Source organism: Podarcis gaigeae (genome assembly GCF_964106915.1).
Source record: "Podarcis gaigeae genome assembly, chromosome: 7".
In the NCBI taxonomy this organism is placed as follows: domain Eukaryota; kingdom Metazoa; phylum Chordata; class Lepidosauria; order Squamata; family Lacertidae; genus Podarcis; species Podarcis gaigeae.
Genome location: NC_139683.1, coordinates 86224375 through 86243985, shown reverse-complemented (window position 1 = coordinate 86243985; position 19611 = coordinate 86224375). Strand labels below are relative to the sequence as shown.

The 19611-nt window shown below is 42.9% G+C and overlaps 2 protein-coding genes across 4 annotated transcripts in view; one reads left to right on the top strand and one right to left on the bottom strand.

The window, feature by feature from the left end:
- The first annotated feature begins 295 nt into the window (after nt 1-295).
- On the top strand, nt 296-4955 carry LOC310848905 (protein diaphanous homolog 1-like). Its single transcript, XM_083748501.1, has 4 exons — nt 296-384; nt 2377-2516; nt 3002-3110; nt 4270-4955. The coding sequence occupies exons 1-4, from the start codon at nt 373-375 to the stop codon at nt 4285-4287; spliced, it is 279 nt and encodes a 92-aa protein (XP_083604627.1). The 5' UTR covers nt 296-372; the 3' UTR covers nt 4288-4955.
- Nucleotides 4956-12635: 7680 nt separating this feature from the next.
- The window catches only part of ARAP3 (ArfGAP with RhoGAP domain, ankyrin repeat and PH domain 3), a 37212-nt gene continuing 30236 nt past the window's right edge, over nt 12636-19611 (bottom strand). For all 3 annotated transcript variants that reach the window (XM_083748367.1, XM_083748368.1, XM_083748366.1), the window contains 4 exons: nt 18586-18649; nt 15948-16085; nt 15149-15187; nt 12636-13864 (listed from right to left, as the gene is read on the bottom strand). In XM_083748367.1, the coding sequence (XP_083604493.1) occupies nt 13235-13864; nt 15149-15187; nt 15948-16085; nt 18586-18649 (871 nt within the window). In that variant the 3' untranslated portion in view covers nt 12636-13234. The remainder of the gene's footprint in view (nt 13865-15148; nt 15188-15947; nt 16086-18585; nt 18650-19611) is intronic.

Below are 19611 nucleotides of genomic sequence, written 5' to 3'. Positions count from 1 at the left end.
TACTTAATAGGCTTGGATTTTGTTTATGTTAAGTGATGAATTAATATGTTTAATTATATAAGGTGAAGATTTAAGGATGTTAATGTTTAAGTTAAATTTTATAAAAATTGGGATTTGGAAAACCGTTAAAAGGACTTGCAATGAAATTCACCTAAGGGGAAGCGAGGAAGTCACTTAACAAAGTTAATAATGGTAATTTTCAATAAGGCTATGATTTATGTTTGTTATATTTGTATTATGTGTTTGTTTATAATATTGTGAAAACCAATAATTTTTTTGGAAAAATAAATAATCAGATTCCTTTCTCTATCCCCCACTAGGCCGTATGACATCCAGATCAAACATGAGATCATTAGATGCTTAAAAGCTTTCATGAACAATAAGGTATGTCCTTTGTTTTCAACATAAATATTTGCGAACTGCCATTTCTTACTTTTTTAGAATCAGTAGGCAAACTTCAGAAAGTCAGTGAAAAATGAGAGTGGTGGTTAAAAACACAGTGTAACTCAGCTCTGTATAACAATTGCTCAAGAAGCCAGACCATTCTTCAGTTTGCAGTTGAGAACAGACACAAAAGGGAAGAAAATGGAATAGGAATGGAGGTGGGAAGTCATGGGATAAATGTTTTAATTGAGACTTGAGCAAGCCCAACAAATATATGGTGCAATAATTTTCCAGTAGCTGGGAATAGGGGAAGAGAGATGAAAGAGAGAGCTCTCCAGATTAGAATCAAGCTGGTATTATTACTATTATTAATAATAATAATATTTGTTCCTGTGGTGTTTGCCTGTTCGTTTGAAAATGTCTGTACAGGGGGAGAGAGGGGGTTAATATGTAGACCAGTTGGAAAGCCAGAGGCGGAGCCTACCTGTTTATAAAAGTGCTTAGCCCGAGGTTTGGGTTGTGGGTATTTGGTTGGTTTTAGTGGGTTGGTTGGTTGGTTGGGAAAAGCAGTTGGCAGACAGTTGGAAATAGACAGTTAGTGCAGTTGGTTCTTGTGTGAGGGGAGGTAGAAGAGATAGAGACAGGATAAAATAAGACTAAGAAGGTAAAGAGTAAACGTTTGGAATGCAGTTAAAGTTTATTTGTGTCTGCAATAAACTATACTCTTCTTTGTTAACTTAAGAACCTGACTGAGACTAAGTGGTTTATTGGGGAGGACCTGGTTGGTGGCAGCAGATTAGTGGTGTATGGGACAATAGTCCGTGAGACAACTGGGGGCTCTGTACAAACTCCACAGTTACTATACCATTTTATCCTTTTTAAAACAAATAAAACAATCCAAAATAGAACATTTGTAGAAGAAAATCAAATATAAAGTGTACTTTCAAAGCAACAATGCTAGCAGGAAACTAAAATATTATCTTAAAGATTTCAAATATAGACTGCACGATTAACACAACAAAGTTAACAAAAACACAAACAAAAAACTTAAACATTTCAAAATAAAACACTACTAAAGGAGATCAAATATAAAAGACACATTTGAAACTGCATCATTGTCAAAGAAATAAAATATTATCATAAACATTAAACACATCTGCTGCTGCTGCTGTTGCTGCCCTAGCTGGTTCATGGCAGGCAGATACTGCTGTGGAAGCTCAGGCTCCAAGTCCTGGGTCACCACTGAGAAATCTGGTGCTGGGCAGAGAAACAGAGGGGCTCCATGGAGACACCAAGTGCCATGCCAAGCAGTGTTGCACATGGCGCTTCGCCTCAGGAAGCCTCCCCCTTCTATATACCTGATGGAAAGGCAGATGATATTGCAGGGTCTCAGGCTGATGGCAGCCACCTGGAGCAGAGCGCAGCCACGCCTTCCTTCCAGGCAACACACAGCAGCAGCATGGAGGTTAAAAGGGGAGAAGAAAGCAGTAAGAAAGTAAGAGAAGCAAGGGAGTAGAGCTGTTTGAAAATAGGAACTGTATTGTATTGGAAGGAAGGTAGCAAGACGAAGCAAAGGGGCGAAGAAAAAAGGAGAAACTTGAATGAAGAGGCAGTGTAAATTAAACAAGCAACAGAATTGAAGATAAAGAGGGAAATAGTGTGAGGAATCTAATTTAAAATGTATATAGGTTAAAGCACATCAAAACTTTGAGGAGAGAAGAGATGAAGTGTAAATGAACTTCTAGATTAAGAGGGAGAAACCTCTAGTGTGATTACTCTCAGTTGAGATGCTCCCCTTCTTAAATTTGCATACTTATGGGATCTTCCCCACATCACTTTTGCACATGTCAGCTTGGGGGGGGGGTCTTGTCCCTCCCCCCTCCTTACACCTATTTCCCAGGTTAGACAGTTGCCTTACTCTCCTCCTGTGGCATTGGCAACCTTTCTGTATGGTGCATGCACTCAATGGGTGTGTCCCCCCTTTTTTTTTAGTTTGGAATTAAGACGATGCTTGAAACGGAGGAGGGGATCCTGCTTTTGGCAAGAGCCGTTGACCCCAAAGTCCCAGCCATGATGATTGATGCTATCACGCTACTGTCTGCCCTCTGCATTCTGCCTCAGCCTGTGGATATGTAAGTGACTATAGGCGATTTATCTTTTGGTTTAGTTGTATTTCATAGGTGGGCAGTCTAGCACTTGGGATCCTTTTCAAAATACATTAAAAACTGGAAGGCTACATCTAAATGGCAAGTTTTAATGTGCATGTCATCTGCACAGCGGCCTGAAGCCTAAGAAGCAGAAGCTGAACAAAGCTTGTGTAAGGTTTGGGGTCATCCCCATTTTGAAGCCCAGCATCCTACTCCATATTGCTTAGGAGGGGTTTTGGATCCAAGGCAACATTGGTTCTTAACAGTTTTTAGAAATTTTAATACAGTAGATGCACAATTTATCAAACTCTTACATAGTTTCCTGTTGCGAGCGTATGAAAGTCAGACTGCCATCTTTAAAGCACCTGGGAGTGCATCTCATTGAACTCATTGGGACTAGCAAGTAGACATGGCTAGCATTGCACTGTCAGATAATCTGTTACTGATTTGTTTTCCTTACTCTTACATAGGCATGAGCACGTTCTGGTGGCACTGACACAACGAGCAGAAATGGATGAAGTTGAACGATTCAAACCCATCTTGGATGGGCTGAAGAGTGACACCTCAGTGGCATTAAAGGTAGCAAGTGGGGCCTGCAGCAAAAAAGATTTTTCTGTACTTCTTAAGGCCTCAAGCTTCTGCTGATACATCTTTATTATTTCTCAGTCCTCATTTTGTCCATATAGCCACTGGTACTTATGTCTTGAATTTGCTACTTCTTTTACCAGCATCTTGGACTCTTTTGTGCTGCTTTGGTTTTTGTTTTTATTTAATCATTTTTTCAAGACAAAAAACAACCACAAAAAACACATACAACAAAAACCGCAATAACACTTATAACACAATTTAACATTTCAAATTTGAGTACTGATATACCTATGACTACACCTTTTTAACAATATTTCCCCACCTCTCATCCCCCTACTTCCCATCACCGTCCGCCTTATCGCTTAAATATTCCTTCCAGATTTCTTCATATTTATTCATTCTTAATTTGCTTTGACATGCAATTCGTTCGTATGTAGCTAGTCTGTCCATATTAGCAATCCATGTGCTCAATGGAATCTTTTTGCGGCTCTTCCAATTCATCAGAACAATTTTTTTTGCTTCTAATATGGCATGGTACATCCATTATTTTTTTTACCCCTTGTAATCTCCCACATTTCCAGTATATAAAAAAAGGTAAAGGTACCCCTGCCCGTATGGGCCAGTCGTGTCCGACTCTAGGGTTGTGCACCCATCTGACTTAAGAGGCCGGGGGCCAGCGCTGTCCGGAGACACTTCCGGGTCACGTGGCCAGCGTGACGAAGCTGCTCTGGCGAGCCTGCACCAGCGCAGCACACGGAAACGCTGTTTACTTTCCCGCTATAAAGCAGTACCTATTTATCTACTTGCACTTAAGGGTGCTTTCAAACTGCTAGGTGGGCAGGAGCTGGGACTGAAAGACGGGAGCTCACCCCGCTGCGGGGATTCAAACCACCGACCATGCAATCGGCAAGCCCTAGGCACTGACGTTTTACCCACAGCGCCACCCACGTCCCTTTCCAGTATATAATTTAGAATTAAATTCAATTCCCCTAAATAACAATATTTTTTTAAAAAAAAATTAAAATATTTTTTATTAAGTACAAATTAGAAAACATACATATTCACAACAAAAGAAAATACAAAAGAAAAAAAATACATCTAACCAAGGAAAAAGAATTAGAGAATATTTTGTCTCTTTTCATATTTACAGTTATTTATACCTCTATAAAATGCTATTCACAATAAAGCAGTGAAATGAAAGATATCAGAAAAAATAGAAAAGAACAAAGAAAGAATAAAGAAGTAAAAGAAAAATATCATAAGTGAAAATTTTTTAAAGTAGGTAAGTACTCACAATACATAGCCGTTTCCCATCTATATTTATATTCAATTGTATAATTTCATCTTGTCCTTATCTACCTTAAATAAATTGTTTTTGTTGTTTTTTTAAAAAAGACTTCCACCATTTACCTCACACGTTTTTAATAATCTGTTCGTCAGAACCTCTGTTTTTCATATTTTCCCTTTGGATTTCCTTAATGTCTCACTTTGTATTTTTTTTATATTATGCACAAGATTATTCTAAACACAACCAGATTTTTGTAGTTGAGCCCTGGTTTTGTAAATAATCATTTAAGAACTCCCATTGCTTCATAACCATAGTTTTGGATTTTCTCCTTATTATATCCGTCAGTTTTGCTAATTCCAGGTACTCACAAAGTTTCCCCAACCATTCTCTTTTTGTTGGGATGCTGTCTTCTTTCCAATAGCTAGCAATCAAAATTCTTGCTGCTGTTGTCGCGTATAGAAATAAGTTAGTTTTATCTTTTAGGATATCTTTATCTAGAATTCCTAATAGATATGCCTCTGCCTTTTTTGTGTGTGATGTCCTTATCATTTTTTTTATTTCTTCATGGATCATGTCCCAAAGGGTTTTAATCTTTGGGCAAGTATCCACCACATGTGATATAACGTACCTTTTGTTCTGTTACATTTCCAACATTTGTCATTGTTCCTTTTATTTATTTTTGACAATCTGTCAGGGGTTAGGTGAATTTTTCTGAAATTCTCCCTTAATAAATCACACGCAGTAAAATTTATGTTTTCCTCCCAAGAAGTTTTCCATCTTTCCAGATCTATCTCATATCCCAAATTGTGCTCCCATTTTAACATGTTTTCCCCTTTCGTCTCTTGTTCTAAGGTGGTTTTCATTAATAATCTATACATTTTTGCAAGTATTTTTGATCGCTTAGCAATATTTCCTTTTCTAATTTTGAGGTTTTATTTTCAAATCCCCCCTTTTTATGTCTTTTTCATATGTTGCTTTTAATTGATAATATTGTAACCAATTTATTCCAAATGTTTGTAATTATTCGTAAGCTTTTAATTTAATATTTCCGTCTATATCCTCTAATATTTCCCTATATGTTGGCCAAGTCTCTTTTACATTACTCTTTAATGTTGTGGTTGCTTCCACTGGCAAAACCCATTGGGGAATTTTCTCAATAATTTTTCCTTTTGATCTTTCCCAGACATCCAACAGAGCCTTTCTTACTATGTGATTTGTAAATTTTTAATGTTGTTCTTTTTTGTCATAGAATAAATAGCCGTGCCAGCCGTATATTTTGTCCCAGCCCTCTAGTGTTAGGACTTCATTGTCTTTTAATAATATCCATTTTTTTATCCAACACCAACACGCTGCCTCAAAATACTTTCTTAAATCTGGCACTGTGAATCCTCCACTTTCCTTTGGGCCCGTCATTACTTCTAATTCTATCCTTGCCTTTCCCCCCTGCCATATAAAATTTGCAAGATCTCTTTGCCAGCTTATAAAATATTTAGTTCCTATTACAATTGGAATCATTTGGAATAAAAATAGAATTTTGGGGAGTATCATTATTTTAATCATAGATATTCTTTCTCCGAATGATAGTTTTAGTTTTCCCCATTTATCCATACTTCCCTTAATTTCTTTCCATTTTTAAATATAATTATCCTTAAATAAATTTGTATTTTTATTTGTAATACATATCCCTAAGTAGTTCACTTTATTTTCTATTTTTAGTCCTGTTGTTTCCTCTAATTCCTTTTTCCCTTTCTCAGCTATATTTTTAGTTATCAATTTCGATTTATCTTTGTTCAATTTAAATCCTGCTACTTCGCCAAATTCTTTCATTCTTTCTAATGCTTTTTTTATACTTTCTTTTGGTGTTTCGGTTGTAATGATCACATCGTCTGCAGATGCTCTTACTTTGTAACACGGTGTACCAAGACATATGCCCTTTATTTCTTTGTCCTTTCTCAGAGCTATTAATAGGGTTTCTAATATTGTTATAAATAGGAGTGGGGATAAAGGACATCCCTGTCGTGTCCCTCTCTCGATGTCGAATTCTTCTGTAATTTCGTTGTTTAGGATTAATTTGGCTCTTTGTTTTTTGTAGATTGCTTGAATTCCATTCATAAATCTTTTACCTAAATTTAAACTTTCACAGGTTTTGATCATAAATTTCCAAGAGACACTGTCAAATGCCTTTTCAGCGTCTACCAAAAGCATTGAAATTTCTTTACTTGGGTTCATTTCGGCATATTCTATTAAGTCTATAATTATTCTAGTGTTGTCCTTTATTTGTCTGGCTGGCAAAAATCCTGCCTGATCTTTTTTAATTACTCCTTTTAGCAGAGTTTTCATTCTATTTGCAAGAACTCCAGTAAATATTTTATAGTCTATATTCAATAAAGATATTGGCGTGTAGTTTTTTATAAGTCTCAAATCTGTACCTTGCTTTGGGATAAGGGTTATCAATGCTTCTTGCCACTAATTGGATATTTCTCCTTTGTCTAAAATTTCATTCATAATTAATTGTAATTTGGGTGTTATTATTTCTTCTAATTTTTTATAATATGTTACTGAGATTCCGTCTTGTCCCGGCGATTTCCCATCCTTCATATTTTTAATCATTTTTAAATCTCTTCAAGTTCAATATTTGAATTTAAAATTGCGTATTCTTCTTCTATATCTGGTAATCTATTTTCTAATAAGTATTTTTGGATTTTCTTTTCCTCTTTCAATTCTACTTTTTTGTAAAATTTTATAAATCTTTCTTTGATTTGTTTTGGGTCAATAATTTCTTTTTCTTCGTCAATTACTCTTTCTGCCTGTCTTTCTTTAATAAACCATGCCAGCATCCTAACCGGTTTATTTGCCTGTTCAAAATATCTTTGTTTTGTCCATGTAATTTTTTTCTCAACTTCTCTATTTATTAAATTCAATAGGTGGAAGTCTTTAGTAATGTTCCGGGAATAGCAAAGTCCATTGCATAAACACCGGGGATGCTAAACCCATTGCAGTGACCCCTTATCTGATAACTGGGACATACATGGATAAAATCCGCAACGAGGTGCAGGAGATGCTAAAGGCAGGGATCATAACACCCTAAGAGTATCCCTGGGCAGCACCGGTAGTGCTGGTAGACAAACCTGATGGCTCGATAAGATTTTGTGTTGATTACCGAAAGTTAAATCACGTCACTAAGGCAGATGCCTATCTAATGCCCTGCTTAGATGACCTAATTGAGACCATAGGCAGGTGCTATTTCATTACCTGTCTAGCCTTGACAGAAGACTATTATCAAGTAAGAATGTCCTGGGGACCAGGAAAAGACTGCCTTTAGAAGTCCCCATGGATTATATGAGTTTAAAGTGATGGCCTTTGTACTAAAAAAATGTGCCAGCGACCTTAATAATAATAATAATAATAATAATAATTTATTTATACCCCGCCCATCTGGCTGGGCCTCCCCAGCCACTCTGGGCGGCTTCCATAGAAAGCAAAAATACAATAAAATATCAAACGTTAAAAACTTCCCTGAACAGGGCTGCCTTAAGATGTCTTCTGAATGTCAGGTAGTTGTTTATCGCTTTGACATCTGCTGGAAGGGCGTTCCACAGGGCGGGCGCCACTACCGAGAAGGCCCTCTGCCTGGTTCCCTGTAGTTTTACTTCTCGCAATGAGGGAACCGCCAGAAGGCCCTTGGCGTTGGACCTCAGCGTCCGGGCAGAATGATGGGGGTGGAGACGCTCCTTCAGGTATACTGGACCGAGGCCGTTTAGGGCTTTAAAGGTCAGCACCAACACTTTGAATTGTGCTCGGAAACGTACTGGGAGCCAATGTAGGTCTTTCAAGACCGGTGTTATATGGTCTCGGCGGCCGCCCCCAGTCACCAGTCTAGCTGCCGCATTCTGGATTAGTTGTAGTTTCCGAGTCACCTTCAAAGGTAGCCCCACGTAGAGTGCATTGCAGTAGTCCAAGCGGGAGATAACCAGAGCATGCACCACTCTGGCGAGACAGTCCGCAGGCAGATAGGGTCTCAGCCTACGTACCAGATGGAGCTGGTAAACAGCTGCCCTGGACACAGATTTGACCTGTGCTTCCATGGACAGCTGTGAGTCCAAAATGACTCCCAGGCTGCACACCTGGTCCTTCAGGGGCACAGTTACCCCATTTAGGATCAGGGAATCCTCCACACCTGCCCACCTCCTGTCCCCCAAAAACAGTACTTCTGTCTTGTCAGGATTCAACCTCAATCTGTTAGCCGCCATCCATCCTCCAACCGCCTCTAGACACTCACACAGGACCTTCACCGCCTTCACTGGTTCTGATTTAAAAGAGAGGTAGAGCTGGGTATCATCCGCATACTGATGAACACCCAGCCCAAACCTCCTGATGATCTCTCCCAGGGGCTGCATGTAAATGTTGAAAAGCATGGGGGAGAGGACAGAACCCTGAGGCACCCCACAAGTGAGAGCCCAGGGGTCTGAACACTCTTCCCCCACCACCACTCTCTGAACACGGCCCAGGAGGAAGGAGCGGAACCACTGTATGACAGTGCCCCTAGCTCCCAGCCCCTCAAGACGGTCCAGAAGGATGTTATGGTCGATGGTATCAAACGCCGCTGAGAGATCCAACAGAACTGGGAAACAGCTCTCACCTTTGTCCCTAGCCCGCCGAAGATCATCAACCAGTGTGACCAAGGCAGTTTCAGTCCCATGATGAGGCCTGAATCCCGACTGGAAGGGATCCAAATGGTCCGCTTCTTCCAGGCGTGCCTGGAGTTGTTCGGCCACCGCTCGCTCAATCACCTCGCCCAATAATGGAAGATTTGAAACTGGGCAATAGTTGCCGCATCTAAAGATGGTTTTTAAAGAAGCGGTTTAATAACCGCCTCTTTCTGCGGGTCTGGGAAGGCTCCCTCACGGAATGAAGCATTCACCACCCCACGAAGCCCATCGCCCAGTCCTTCCCGGCTAGCTTTTATAAGCCAGGATGGGCAAGGATCCAGGAGACAGTTGGTTGGCTTCACTCGTCCAAGCAGCCTGTCCACATCCTCGGAGGTAACAGATTGGAATTGATCCCACTCAACTTGACTAGACAGAACTCTAGCACTCTCCCGCCCCGGCTAGTAGATAAGATCCTGCATGGATTAAGGGAGTTTACAGTAGGTTACTTCGATGATATTGCAATTTTTAGTCAAACCTGGTCCAAACACAAAGAGCACCAAGAGTTAGTTCTACAAGAATTAAAGAGGCAGACTTGACCATTAAGGCTAGTAAAAGTCAGATTGGGGACTCAGAAATCAAGTACCTTGGACATATGGTGGGTGGAGGAATAATACAGTGGTGCCTCGCAAGACGAAATTAATTCGTTCCGCGAGTTTTTTCGTCTTGCAATTTTTTCGTCTTGCAAAGCACAGACTTTGGAAAAGCTTCAAAAATCACCAAAGTCTTCAAAAACCTCAAAAAAGGCTACCACACGGCGTGCTATGAGTTCCTCCTCGAAGTGAATGCACGGTTTTAAGACAAAGGAAACAAACTTGCAAGACGTTTAGGTCTTGCGTAGCAAGCCCATAGGGAAATCTGTCTTGCGAAGCAACTAAAAAAACGAAACTCTTTCGTTTTGCGAGTTTTTCGTCTTTCGAGGCATTCGTCTTGCGAGGTACCACTGTAAAGCCTTTAGAGACCAAGGTGGAGGCAATTACGAACAGGCCTACTCGTACATCAAAAAAGAAAGTGAGAGCATTTTTAGGTTTGGCAGGGTGTTATTGAAAATTTATCCTTAAGTTCAGTGAACTAGCTGCACCACTGACCGACTTGATTCACAAGAAAGAACCGGAGTGTGTTGAGTGGACATCAGTGTGCCTGCAGTCATTTGATGCGCTAAAGAATGCCTTGACTGCCTGATCAGTCCTCGTCACAACAAACTACGACCTAGAGTTCACCATCTTTACAGATGCATTGAATGCTGGGATTGGAGCCGTGCTGAGTTAACCGGGAGAGGAAGACAACCTGCATCCGATCAGGTATGTCGGCAAGAAATTGCTACTCAGAAACACCTTTCCATGATAGAAAAAGAATGTTTTGCTATCGTCTAGTCCCTACAGAAGTTAAAACCTGGGGCCAGAAATTTATACTTTGCTCCGATCATCCACCCTTGCTTTGGCTTAGGATGATGAGAAGTAATAGCAAACTGATGAGGTGGGCCCTGTGGCTGCAGGACTTCAGTTTCACCATAAGAAGCGTGAAAGGGTCCCTGAACATTGTGGCCGATGCTTTATCAAGAGACCCGATGGTGAAGGTTAACCATGGACAGTTAATAATTTTTCCTGTAGATAACTGAGTTGTTTTCAATGTCAAATGCAGTTTGATCAGGAGTGTAACTCTGTTCAGTTATCCCTCCTGATCAAACTTCTTTAAGGGCGGAGGGATGTGGTGTTTGCCTGTTCGTTTGAAAATGTCTGTACAGGGGGAGAGAAAGGGTTAATATGTAGACCAATAGGAAAGCCAGAGGTGGAGCCTACCTGTTTATAAAAGGGTTTAGCCTGAGGTTTGGGTGTGGGTAGTTGGTTGGTTTTAGTGTGTTGGTTGGTTGGGAAAGGCAGTTGGAAAAGCAGTTGGCAGACAGTTGGAAATAAAGAGACAGTGCAGTTGGTTCTTGTGTGAGAGGAGGTAGTAGAGATAGAGACAGGATAAAATAAGACTAAGAAGGTAAAGAGTAACAACGTTTGGAATGCAGTTAAAGTTTGTTTGTGTCTGCAATAAACTACACTCTTCTTTGTTAACCTGAGAACCTGACTGAGACTAAGTGATTTACCGGGGAGGACCTGGTTGGTGGCAGCGGATTAGTGGTGTACGGGTCAATAGTCAGTGAGATGACCGGGCGCTCCGTACGAATGCCACAGAAGCCCTTTAAAAATATGAAAACAGGGTGAACATATTCTCCCTGTGCATTTATTTATTCACCTCTGATCAATTGTTCGCTTTGGGGAAAATGTATATACAGTGATACCTCGGGTTAAGTACTTAATTCGTCCCAGAGGTCTGTTCTTAACCTGAAACTGTTCTTAACCTGAAGCACCACTTCTAATGGGGCCACCTGCTGCTGCCGCGCCGCCAGAGCATGATTTCTGAAGCAAAGTTCTTAACCCGAGGTACTATTTCTGGGTTAGCGGAGTCTGTAACCTGAAGCGTCTGTAACCTGAGGTACCACTGTATATTAATTGTTAAGTGGCCAGGTCCTAAGAGCAGAGTTGAATGCCTCATAGCTCTTATCTCTTTCCTACCCATAATATGGCACCTGCTGGTCAGGCTGTCCAGCTTGTCTCTTTGGAAACAAGCTCTCACCTGGCTGGATTTTGAATTTTGTGCCATGTTGACTTCAGCTGGCAGATGAGAGTCCTCCTTTTGTTGAATGTTGGAAAGGACGTGTTGGATATAAACTAAATGTAATGTTATTTTTTATACTTGTTATATGTAGCCCATGTGTGTTTCTTTCAAACTTTGTCCTCTCTCAAAGTTGATGAATAGCTGGCTCTGTTTTTGGCTTCACTTTCATAAATATTTAGATTTGATTCCAATGATTTCAAGTTCACTGCCTGGATCATAAATGAATCTGAGAGTCAGAGTTGATGTTACCATTGGGAAAGCCACAACTAAAAAAAAAAAAGCAGTAGGGATGGGTGGGTATTTAAAGGTCCCAGCATTTTCCTGATTTAAAAAACTTCCACGATGCTTTTTGTCCCACAGGGCAAAAACTAGAGATGCGTAGCTGCATGTTTTGCTGCCTAGGGCAAAAAGGGAAGGAGAATTTTCATCAGGAAAATGGCACATGTCCCAGTGGTGATCCAAATCATTTGAGGTTTCTAAGCAGAGGTTGGATGGTCTTCTGTTATAGATGCTTTAATTGAGATTCCTGCATAGCAGGGGGTTGGACTAGATGACCAATTCTATGATTTTGTGAAGTTCAGATGTCCAACTGAGAAGAGTGAAGTGTGTTCTTAACTGCCTCTGGATCCTGAGGGCCAACTGGAATGTGCAGTCTTGAGACATTTCCTTAGGAGTTTCACCCAGTCACCATCACCACCTCAGAAGTGGTTTACCGCATTCCCTTCACCAATCTTCAAACAGTTGTGGCTCATTTACTTGTCTCCAGTACGGTATGAACAAATCTTTGGCTCCCATATCTACCGTGCACATTAATCAGCTCTGTTCTAGATAACTCAGCATAAACAAACTCTTGCTCTCTGTTGTACAAAATTCATTTATTCCAAGTGGCAGTATGAATATTGCTGGAAATGCTCAGGATTTCCTTACCTTTTCAAGAACATTTATTCCCTGTGCAGGCCTGTCTAAACAGAAATATATGGCCACGCCATTCAAATTTTGCACCATGAACAGCTGAAGTCTGTGACATGTTCACATTATCACAGGACATACTCAGCCACCTATTTGACTTCTATGATTCATTCAGGCATTGCACATAGGCAAGAGTATAATCTTAGCATGAGGGCTAGAAACTTGTAAAAATGAAAGCTGAGGTTCCCAGGAACCTGAATCCTGCACGCAGCACCACATTCTGCATGTGGATATGAGCTGGAGCTGAGCGGGGCACCACCCTTGCCTTAGTAAATATCATCCCACCTTGCTTTCCACCACGCTTCCTCTCTAGAAGTGGGTGGGAACTCTAAGGATAAAATAGTTCGAGAGGAGGAGAGGATTTCTTAATGCAACGCTTCCAGGCAGGGTATTTGGTTCTACCCATCACAGGCAGAGACGTGATGCAGACCAACAGCCTCCCGCTACTCATGTGTCATGCTCAGGACTGTGGTGAGCCTAGTTCCAGTTTAAGGGATCTCAGTCCTCAGATCCCGTGACCCTTCCAGCTGTGCCTGGGCCCCATCCCGGGGGTTCTGCTTTCCCACTGTGGCAGGTGCCTGGCACTCGTTCTTCCGGAGAATGGCAGAACTCAGCTCCTGCATGAGTTTGTCACTGATGGACAAGTCTGCCTGGAAGCTTTTCTTCCTGGGGGCACCAGCTTGAGGCTCCTCTCCCATTGGAGGTTCTGGAGGGGAGGCAGGTGCCTCTATTGACTGCCCCTGTTCCCAGTCTGGGGCAGGTGACCCTTGAGGCAACTCAGTCATTCTCCCTACAGCGGCACTTGGGACCACACTGTGTCCTGGGAGCTTGTCTGGGAGGAGGTCCTTCCCCTCCTCCAGCCTGAGGGTCCTCTCAAAGCAGCATCCTTTTGCCACGTTGATTCCAGATGTCCTGGGGGCTGGGCAGGGGGGCAGTGAGCTGGATACTGCCTGCTCTGAGCATGGAACTGGCTTCTTGGTTCGGTCCACGGGAGGCAGCAGGGACTGTTGGAGCTCCAGAAAGCCCATGTCGGCAAAGTTTCCCACCTCCTCATAGACAGGCTCAGACTCAGCCACCTCCTGCTGCTCCTCTAGTGAATCCTGATGCATTTTCATTGGCTGTGAGGAGTCAAGGCAAAAGGAGGCCATTAATGGATTTGCCATTGCTTGGGCTCGCGGCAGAAAGAAACATTCCACAATTGTTCTGAGCAGGGGTTGCCTGTCCTGTTCTTCCGCCTGAGGCAAAACAGGAAGGTGCCATCTCCACCACCGCTGAGCCTCATTTACGGGGGTTGTGCAGCGGTTTCCAGCAAAATCTCACCGGAAGCCACTGTTCCTTCTGCAGTGGTAGTGGCAGCAGGAGCAGGTGGGACACCCATGGGGACACTGCCTCATGGGATTCTGCCACTGAGGTGGCTGCCTCAGTCTGCCTCAAGGTTGGGCTGGCCCTGGTTCTGCAATTTTAGTCTCTGCAGCTTGGACCAATAACCTAATTGCCTGAGGCTCAGGCCTGGTCTAGTAAGCTACCCAGGACTATGTGTGCAATCACACAAATCCTAGAAGTCTGGCCTCCTGCCCTGGTTTGGCTCTGACACTGCAGGTGTGTCTAATAGGCCTCAACCACAAGTCAAGGCCCAGGATGCCACCCTTCCTTCTCCTTGCCAGAGCAGGCGGCAGTCCTGGGTGAGGCTAGAGGCAACTAAGCTTGTCAGTGGCTCACACTTTGTTTGGCATGCATGGACAATGTTCAAGTTTTCTGAAAAGGCTCAGGGGAGACAGCTTGGCTATTCTCCATTCTGGGATGGCCCAGATCCAACCGGGTTTGAAAGAGGGAGCGCTTGCCCACTCCACAGACATTCTGCAGCACCATGGCCCGGATTCCTCCTTGGCTTGGAGCCAAGATGCATAAAACGGTGAATGAAAATGGATCAGAGGAAGATCAAACCAAAGAATGCACAGAACCTTTGAAGGAAAATAGCAATAAAGGTCTGCCAGAATGTGAGAGTGGAATAGTCAAGCGGGAGGCAACAGATGATTAAATGGAGGGGTCCCCTCCATTTCATTATCGTTTGCTTCCTGCTTTTGCTCTTTCTCTTTTTTTCCTTTTATCTACTACATTTTTGCTTTGTTTTTTGTTTGATGTCCTCTTTGGATTAATGAGGGTACACACAGGAAGGTGATGGCTGGCTGATGAAAGACCCTGTGTGAGAGGCAGAGAAGGGAAGGTCTCCCAGGGTGGGAGACTGGGAGAAGAAGAAAGGGAAGCTCCCAGGTGAGAGCTTCTGTGTGAGACAAGGGTTCAAGGGTTCTACCTCTGGGAGAAAGCTTGGTCTTTCCCCCCTCTATTAACAGTGTAAGGCATACAGGATAAGTATGTAATACTGTAAATGCATAGGTACTTACAAAAAACATGGACAGTGTCCTTCGTGTGTGCAGGCGGTGCTGCAAACAAGAGGAATAAAAGTGGTCAGATGATGCAATTCACACCACAAGCAGACAAGAAGGAAGAGCAGATTAATCAGTCTTGGTTATGACTTGGAAAGCTTAGCAGAGATCCAGAGGTTGGGGTCGCTGGGTTTATTTTTATACCATCTTGTTTTTCCTTTGGAGAAAAAGCAAGAGGGGCAAAGTATGCCTCATCCTCTTTTCAGAAGGTTCTGCTGTTGCTCTTTCTGGGCATGCAGTTTCCACTTACAATCCAGGGCACCAGAAGAATAAGTCATGAGGAGGCCCTCTAGCTCACAAGGTGAAGGGGCTGGTGGCTCCTCAACCAGCTAAGAGATCTGCTTAAGGTGAACACCAATTCAGATTTATTGGCTGAGAAGAGCTTTCTTAGAAGCAATTCGTTGGTTGCTTCATTGCCAATTGTTCTTCTAAGATAGAGGCCCTGGCTTCATGGACGAGGCTGGGGCAAAGACAGTGTTCTCAATGAAGCACATTCAGACATCATGTGGGAATTAATTCCTCTTGTAATGAGGAAGTGACTCTCCCATAACTTCAGCTAAACACAGAAATAGATCACCCACCAATTACTCTTCCTGGGCTCTGGCACGAACTGTACCACTTTCTTAGGGCATACAACCAGCAGAGGGAAATGCTTTACATTTGAGCACAGGGATTTTAAAGCTGCTCATGCTTTGCAGCTTGCTCTTGTTTCATGGAAGAGCAGTGCTTTGGCAGGAGCTAGGTCATTCAGCCTTACCAGGGTCTGGTTAGCAGAGAGCATGGTGGGATTGGTGCTGTCTCCCCGTAGAGGGATCAGGGGCATGGTGCCAAACTTCTGCTTGGATAGGTCAGAAGACGAGCGCCGACGCAGGATGACTGGGCGGATGCTGTCATGCTAAAGGAAGGGAAGTCGACAACTATTTATATTACCAGTCACAACATGTTCACTGACGTTATGCCACCCCTCCCACTTCAGCGGGGGCTTGCGTCTGGTCATTGGGTCAGACATTCCCTACTTCTAGGTATGGGGCTCTAATGTATACAACAAAAGATGTGCATAAGGGCAGCTGGTACCCTGTCTTAATCTGTGCCATTGCTTCAGATGCTTTCTCCCAGCCCAGGTCTGACATGAAGTGAGCTGAGTTGTGGAGATATACATCAAAACATGGCTGCCCCTTCCACATTTCATCTGGCCGGTTGCTACATTATGAGACTGATTTTAGGAGAGAGCCATCCTTTGATATCTCTTGTTTCAGGCCTGCAAGGTTATTTTGCCCTTTTGAGTAGAAGAGGCAATGGATATTTTTATTATTATTCTATAAGTGTGTTCTTAGTAATAGATACTAACCGCTTGCAGTGACTACCTGTTGAACCAACATGCTTCCTTCACAAGAGGCAGGCAACTATTATTATTATTAAGTTCAGAAGTTTATTGTTCAAGCCAAAGGTCATGACCAACTTGCAGCAATAGTATGAATAAAATATTACAGAACATACATCCATAATATAAGCTGGCATCCATGATGAGAGAAGATACCAGAGACACCAACACGCTTAAATCTACAGTGGTACCTCAGTTTACAGACGCTTCAGGTTCCAGACGCTTCAGGTTACAGACTCCGCTAACCCAGAAATAGTACCTTGGGTTAAGAACTTTGCTTCAGGATGAGAACAGAAATTGTGCTGTGGTGGTGTGGCGACAGTGGGAGGCCCCATTAGCTAAAGTGGTACCTCAGGTTAAGAACAGTTTCAGGTTAAGAACGGACCTCCAGAATGAATTAATTTCTTAACCCAAGGTACCACTGTACCTTGATTTCATATTAAACCACTGAATCACCAAAACAACTTAGATAAAATCGCCATATCTCCTTTTTCCTCTCTTTTTTGCAGCCAGTGCATAGAGGACCACTCTCTGTGTTACAAAGCTATTATTGTCACTTAAAAGAAACCAAACCCTTTCTGCTGGGGTGTACTTGGTTGCTTGTGTGAACAAAGGTTTCAGAAAGTGATATCTTGGGTCTCTATGCAAGGGGCAGGCTAACAGAGAATGAGTGATGTCTTCCACCATAAGTTGGTCACAAATGCAGTCTGTCTGCGTACAGGACTTGGAAATGCAGAATTAACTGGAATATTTAAAATGTACAATAAGCCCAGCACCCACCACAATCACACAGGCACCTGCTGTCAGAGGCAAAGATGATGCTTGGTAGAAAGCTTAGCATGCAAAGTTTGCAGCTCCGTTAATGGTTTTTTATTTGGAACGGAGTTCAAAGATTTTCCCTTTTATCGTTGCAGGCAGAAAATGGCTGCAAAGCAAAAACCTTTTATAAAGCAGTGGACTATTTATGGCACTTCTGATTATTTCTATCTGGGTTTCATCATTAACCCTTTAGGGAACTTCACATTAGTAATGAAAGAGTTGCATCTGGAGGAGGCGGCTGCTGCAAAATGTTTAGTAAAAGGAAGCACAGCCAATGTACCTCCCCAACACTAAAAAGGCTATGGTTGAAAAAAAAGAATAGAAAAGGGGCAACATCATCCTCTCCTTTTCCCTTTTACTTTGCTGGCTTTTCAACAACATTTTTGCTATGTTGCACAAGAGTGTGGGTACAAGACACACACAATTCACCCCATTTCACTGTGCCTTGTAGGAAAGGAAAGCATCCCGTCTTTGCTGGGTGAAAGAGCCACAATTTTTCTTGCCCACCCAATTTTTCAAGCTGCAAAACAGAAGTAGCCATATAGTGAAGAAGGGAGGCATTCATTTTCTGGCCCTCTGGCTTGCTATAGGGTTGCTGTGATTGAAGGACTACTCCTACCACTGTGTTGGTGGAAAGATTCACACTTGCCCTAAGGGACTTTCCCTCCTCTCTTCTCCCTGTGGCCCCCTCATATCTGTTTCAGAACTTCCCCCAAACCTCTGGAGCAAATTTGGGGAGGGTGCTAGGTATGCATGGGGGCGGGAGGAGAGAGGGAAGTCCTGTCATGAAAGCATAAATGCTTCCACATTGGATTCTAACCATTTTCCCCAACAAATGCACTGAAAATCTGAAACAACTTGTCCTTGGAGTGAAAACAGGTGAGTTTCACCTGAAGAAGGAATAGTTGAGCTTTTTCCTGAGGGTGACCCGTGGCAGATCTCCCATCTGAATATATTTTCAGGTAAGACTCTGTTGGGTGTTGTCACTACAAGGGCAGGTCGTTGCCAGATAAAAGGATGAACAATCCAGGAAACGTTTTTTGTGATGACATCACAAATCAGAACAAAACTATCACATCAGTGTTACGGTCAATCACAGATATTTCATTAGCAAACTACTTGAAAGCAATTCCCTATGCATAACTTGGACTGAAGGGAACACTGCATGTTCCTGGCTGAGTGCTTTCTTACACACCTGGGCTTTCAGGATGCTGGTGGTCCAGTCCCACAGATCGGATTGCCCCATGCATGCTAAATACCTGTGGAACAAACACTCCCTGTTACTGCCAACATTGATGACTTTTGTCCCACCCTACTCCCTAGCTCAACAGGCAGTGCTGCATTCCCTGGAGCAGATAAAGGTGGCTGGTGAAATTTATCCAGGGAAAGGACTCAAAAGAACATCAAAACTGCCCTGTTGGATTGGACCAAAGACCTGCTTCTATTTCCACCAATGGCCAGACAGATGCCTTCCTAAGTTCAATGATAGGGCATGGACCACCCACTGTTCTTTTGTCCCCAGAATCTCAGGGGCTTTGCTGTCTCTGACTATGGAAGTTTCATTCAGCCGTTGCAACTCACAGCCACCGAGATTAGGATTGGAGGATTTGTAATTCCCACTTGAAACCTGTGAGGGAAAGGCCTGCACCTGAATCTCTCCAAGTTTGTCCAGTTATGCTACAACAGATTCCAAAAGGAGGCAGTGAGCAGGACAATGTCACCTTCAATTCATGTTTCTTTTCTTCCCTAACGCTGCCTGATGGGCATGGGAGCTGTGAGCAGTAGCCAGACACGGCTGGTCTTAGCCAGTGAACTGCCCTCACAAGTGATGGAAGCAGCCCTTTGGTGCGTCCCTGAGCAACTGCACTCTCAGGCTGAACAGCAGCCTGTAAGAAAGTGGGTGGTACACTACCTGCCATTTTAATATGGACATGGGATGCCATTTGTGGACTACAGTGGTGCCTCGCAAGACGAAATTAATCCGTTCCGCGAGTCTCTTCGTCTAGCGGTTTTTTCGTCTTGCGAAGCAAGCCCATTGACGGCTTAGCAGATTAGCGCTATTAGCGGCTTAGCGGCTTTTAGCGGCTTATTGGATCAGCTGATGAGCGGCTTAGCGGCTTTGAAAAAGGGGGGGAGGGGGGAAAAAAACTGCAGGAACTCGCAAGACATTTTCGTCTTGCGAAGCAAGCCCATAGGAAATTCGTTTTGCGAAGCACCTCCA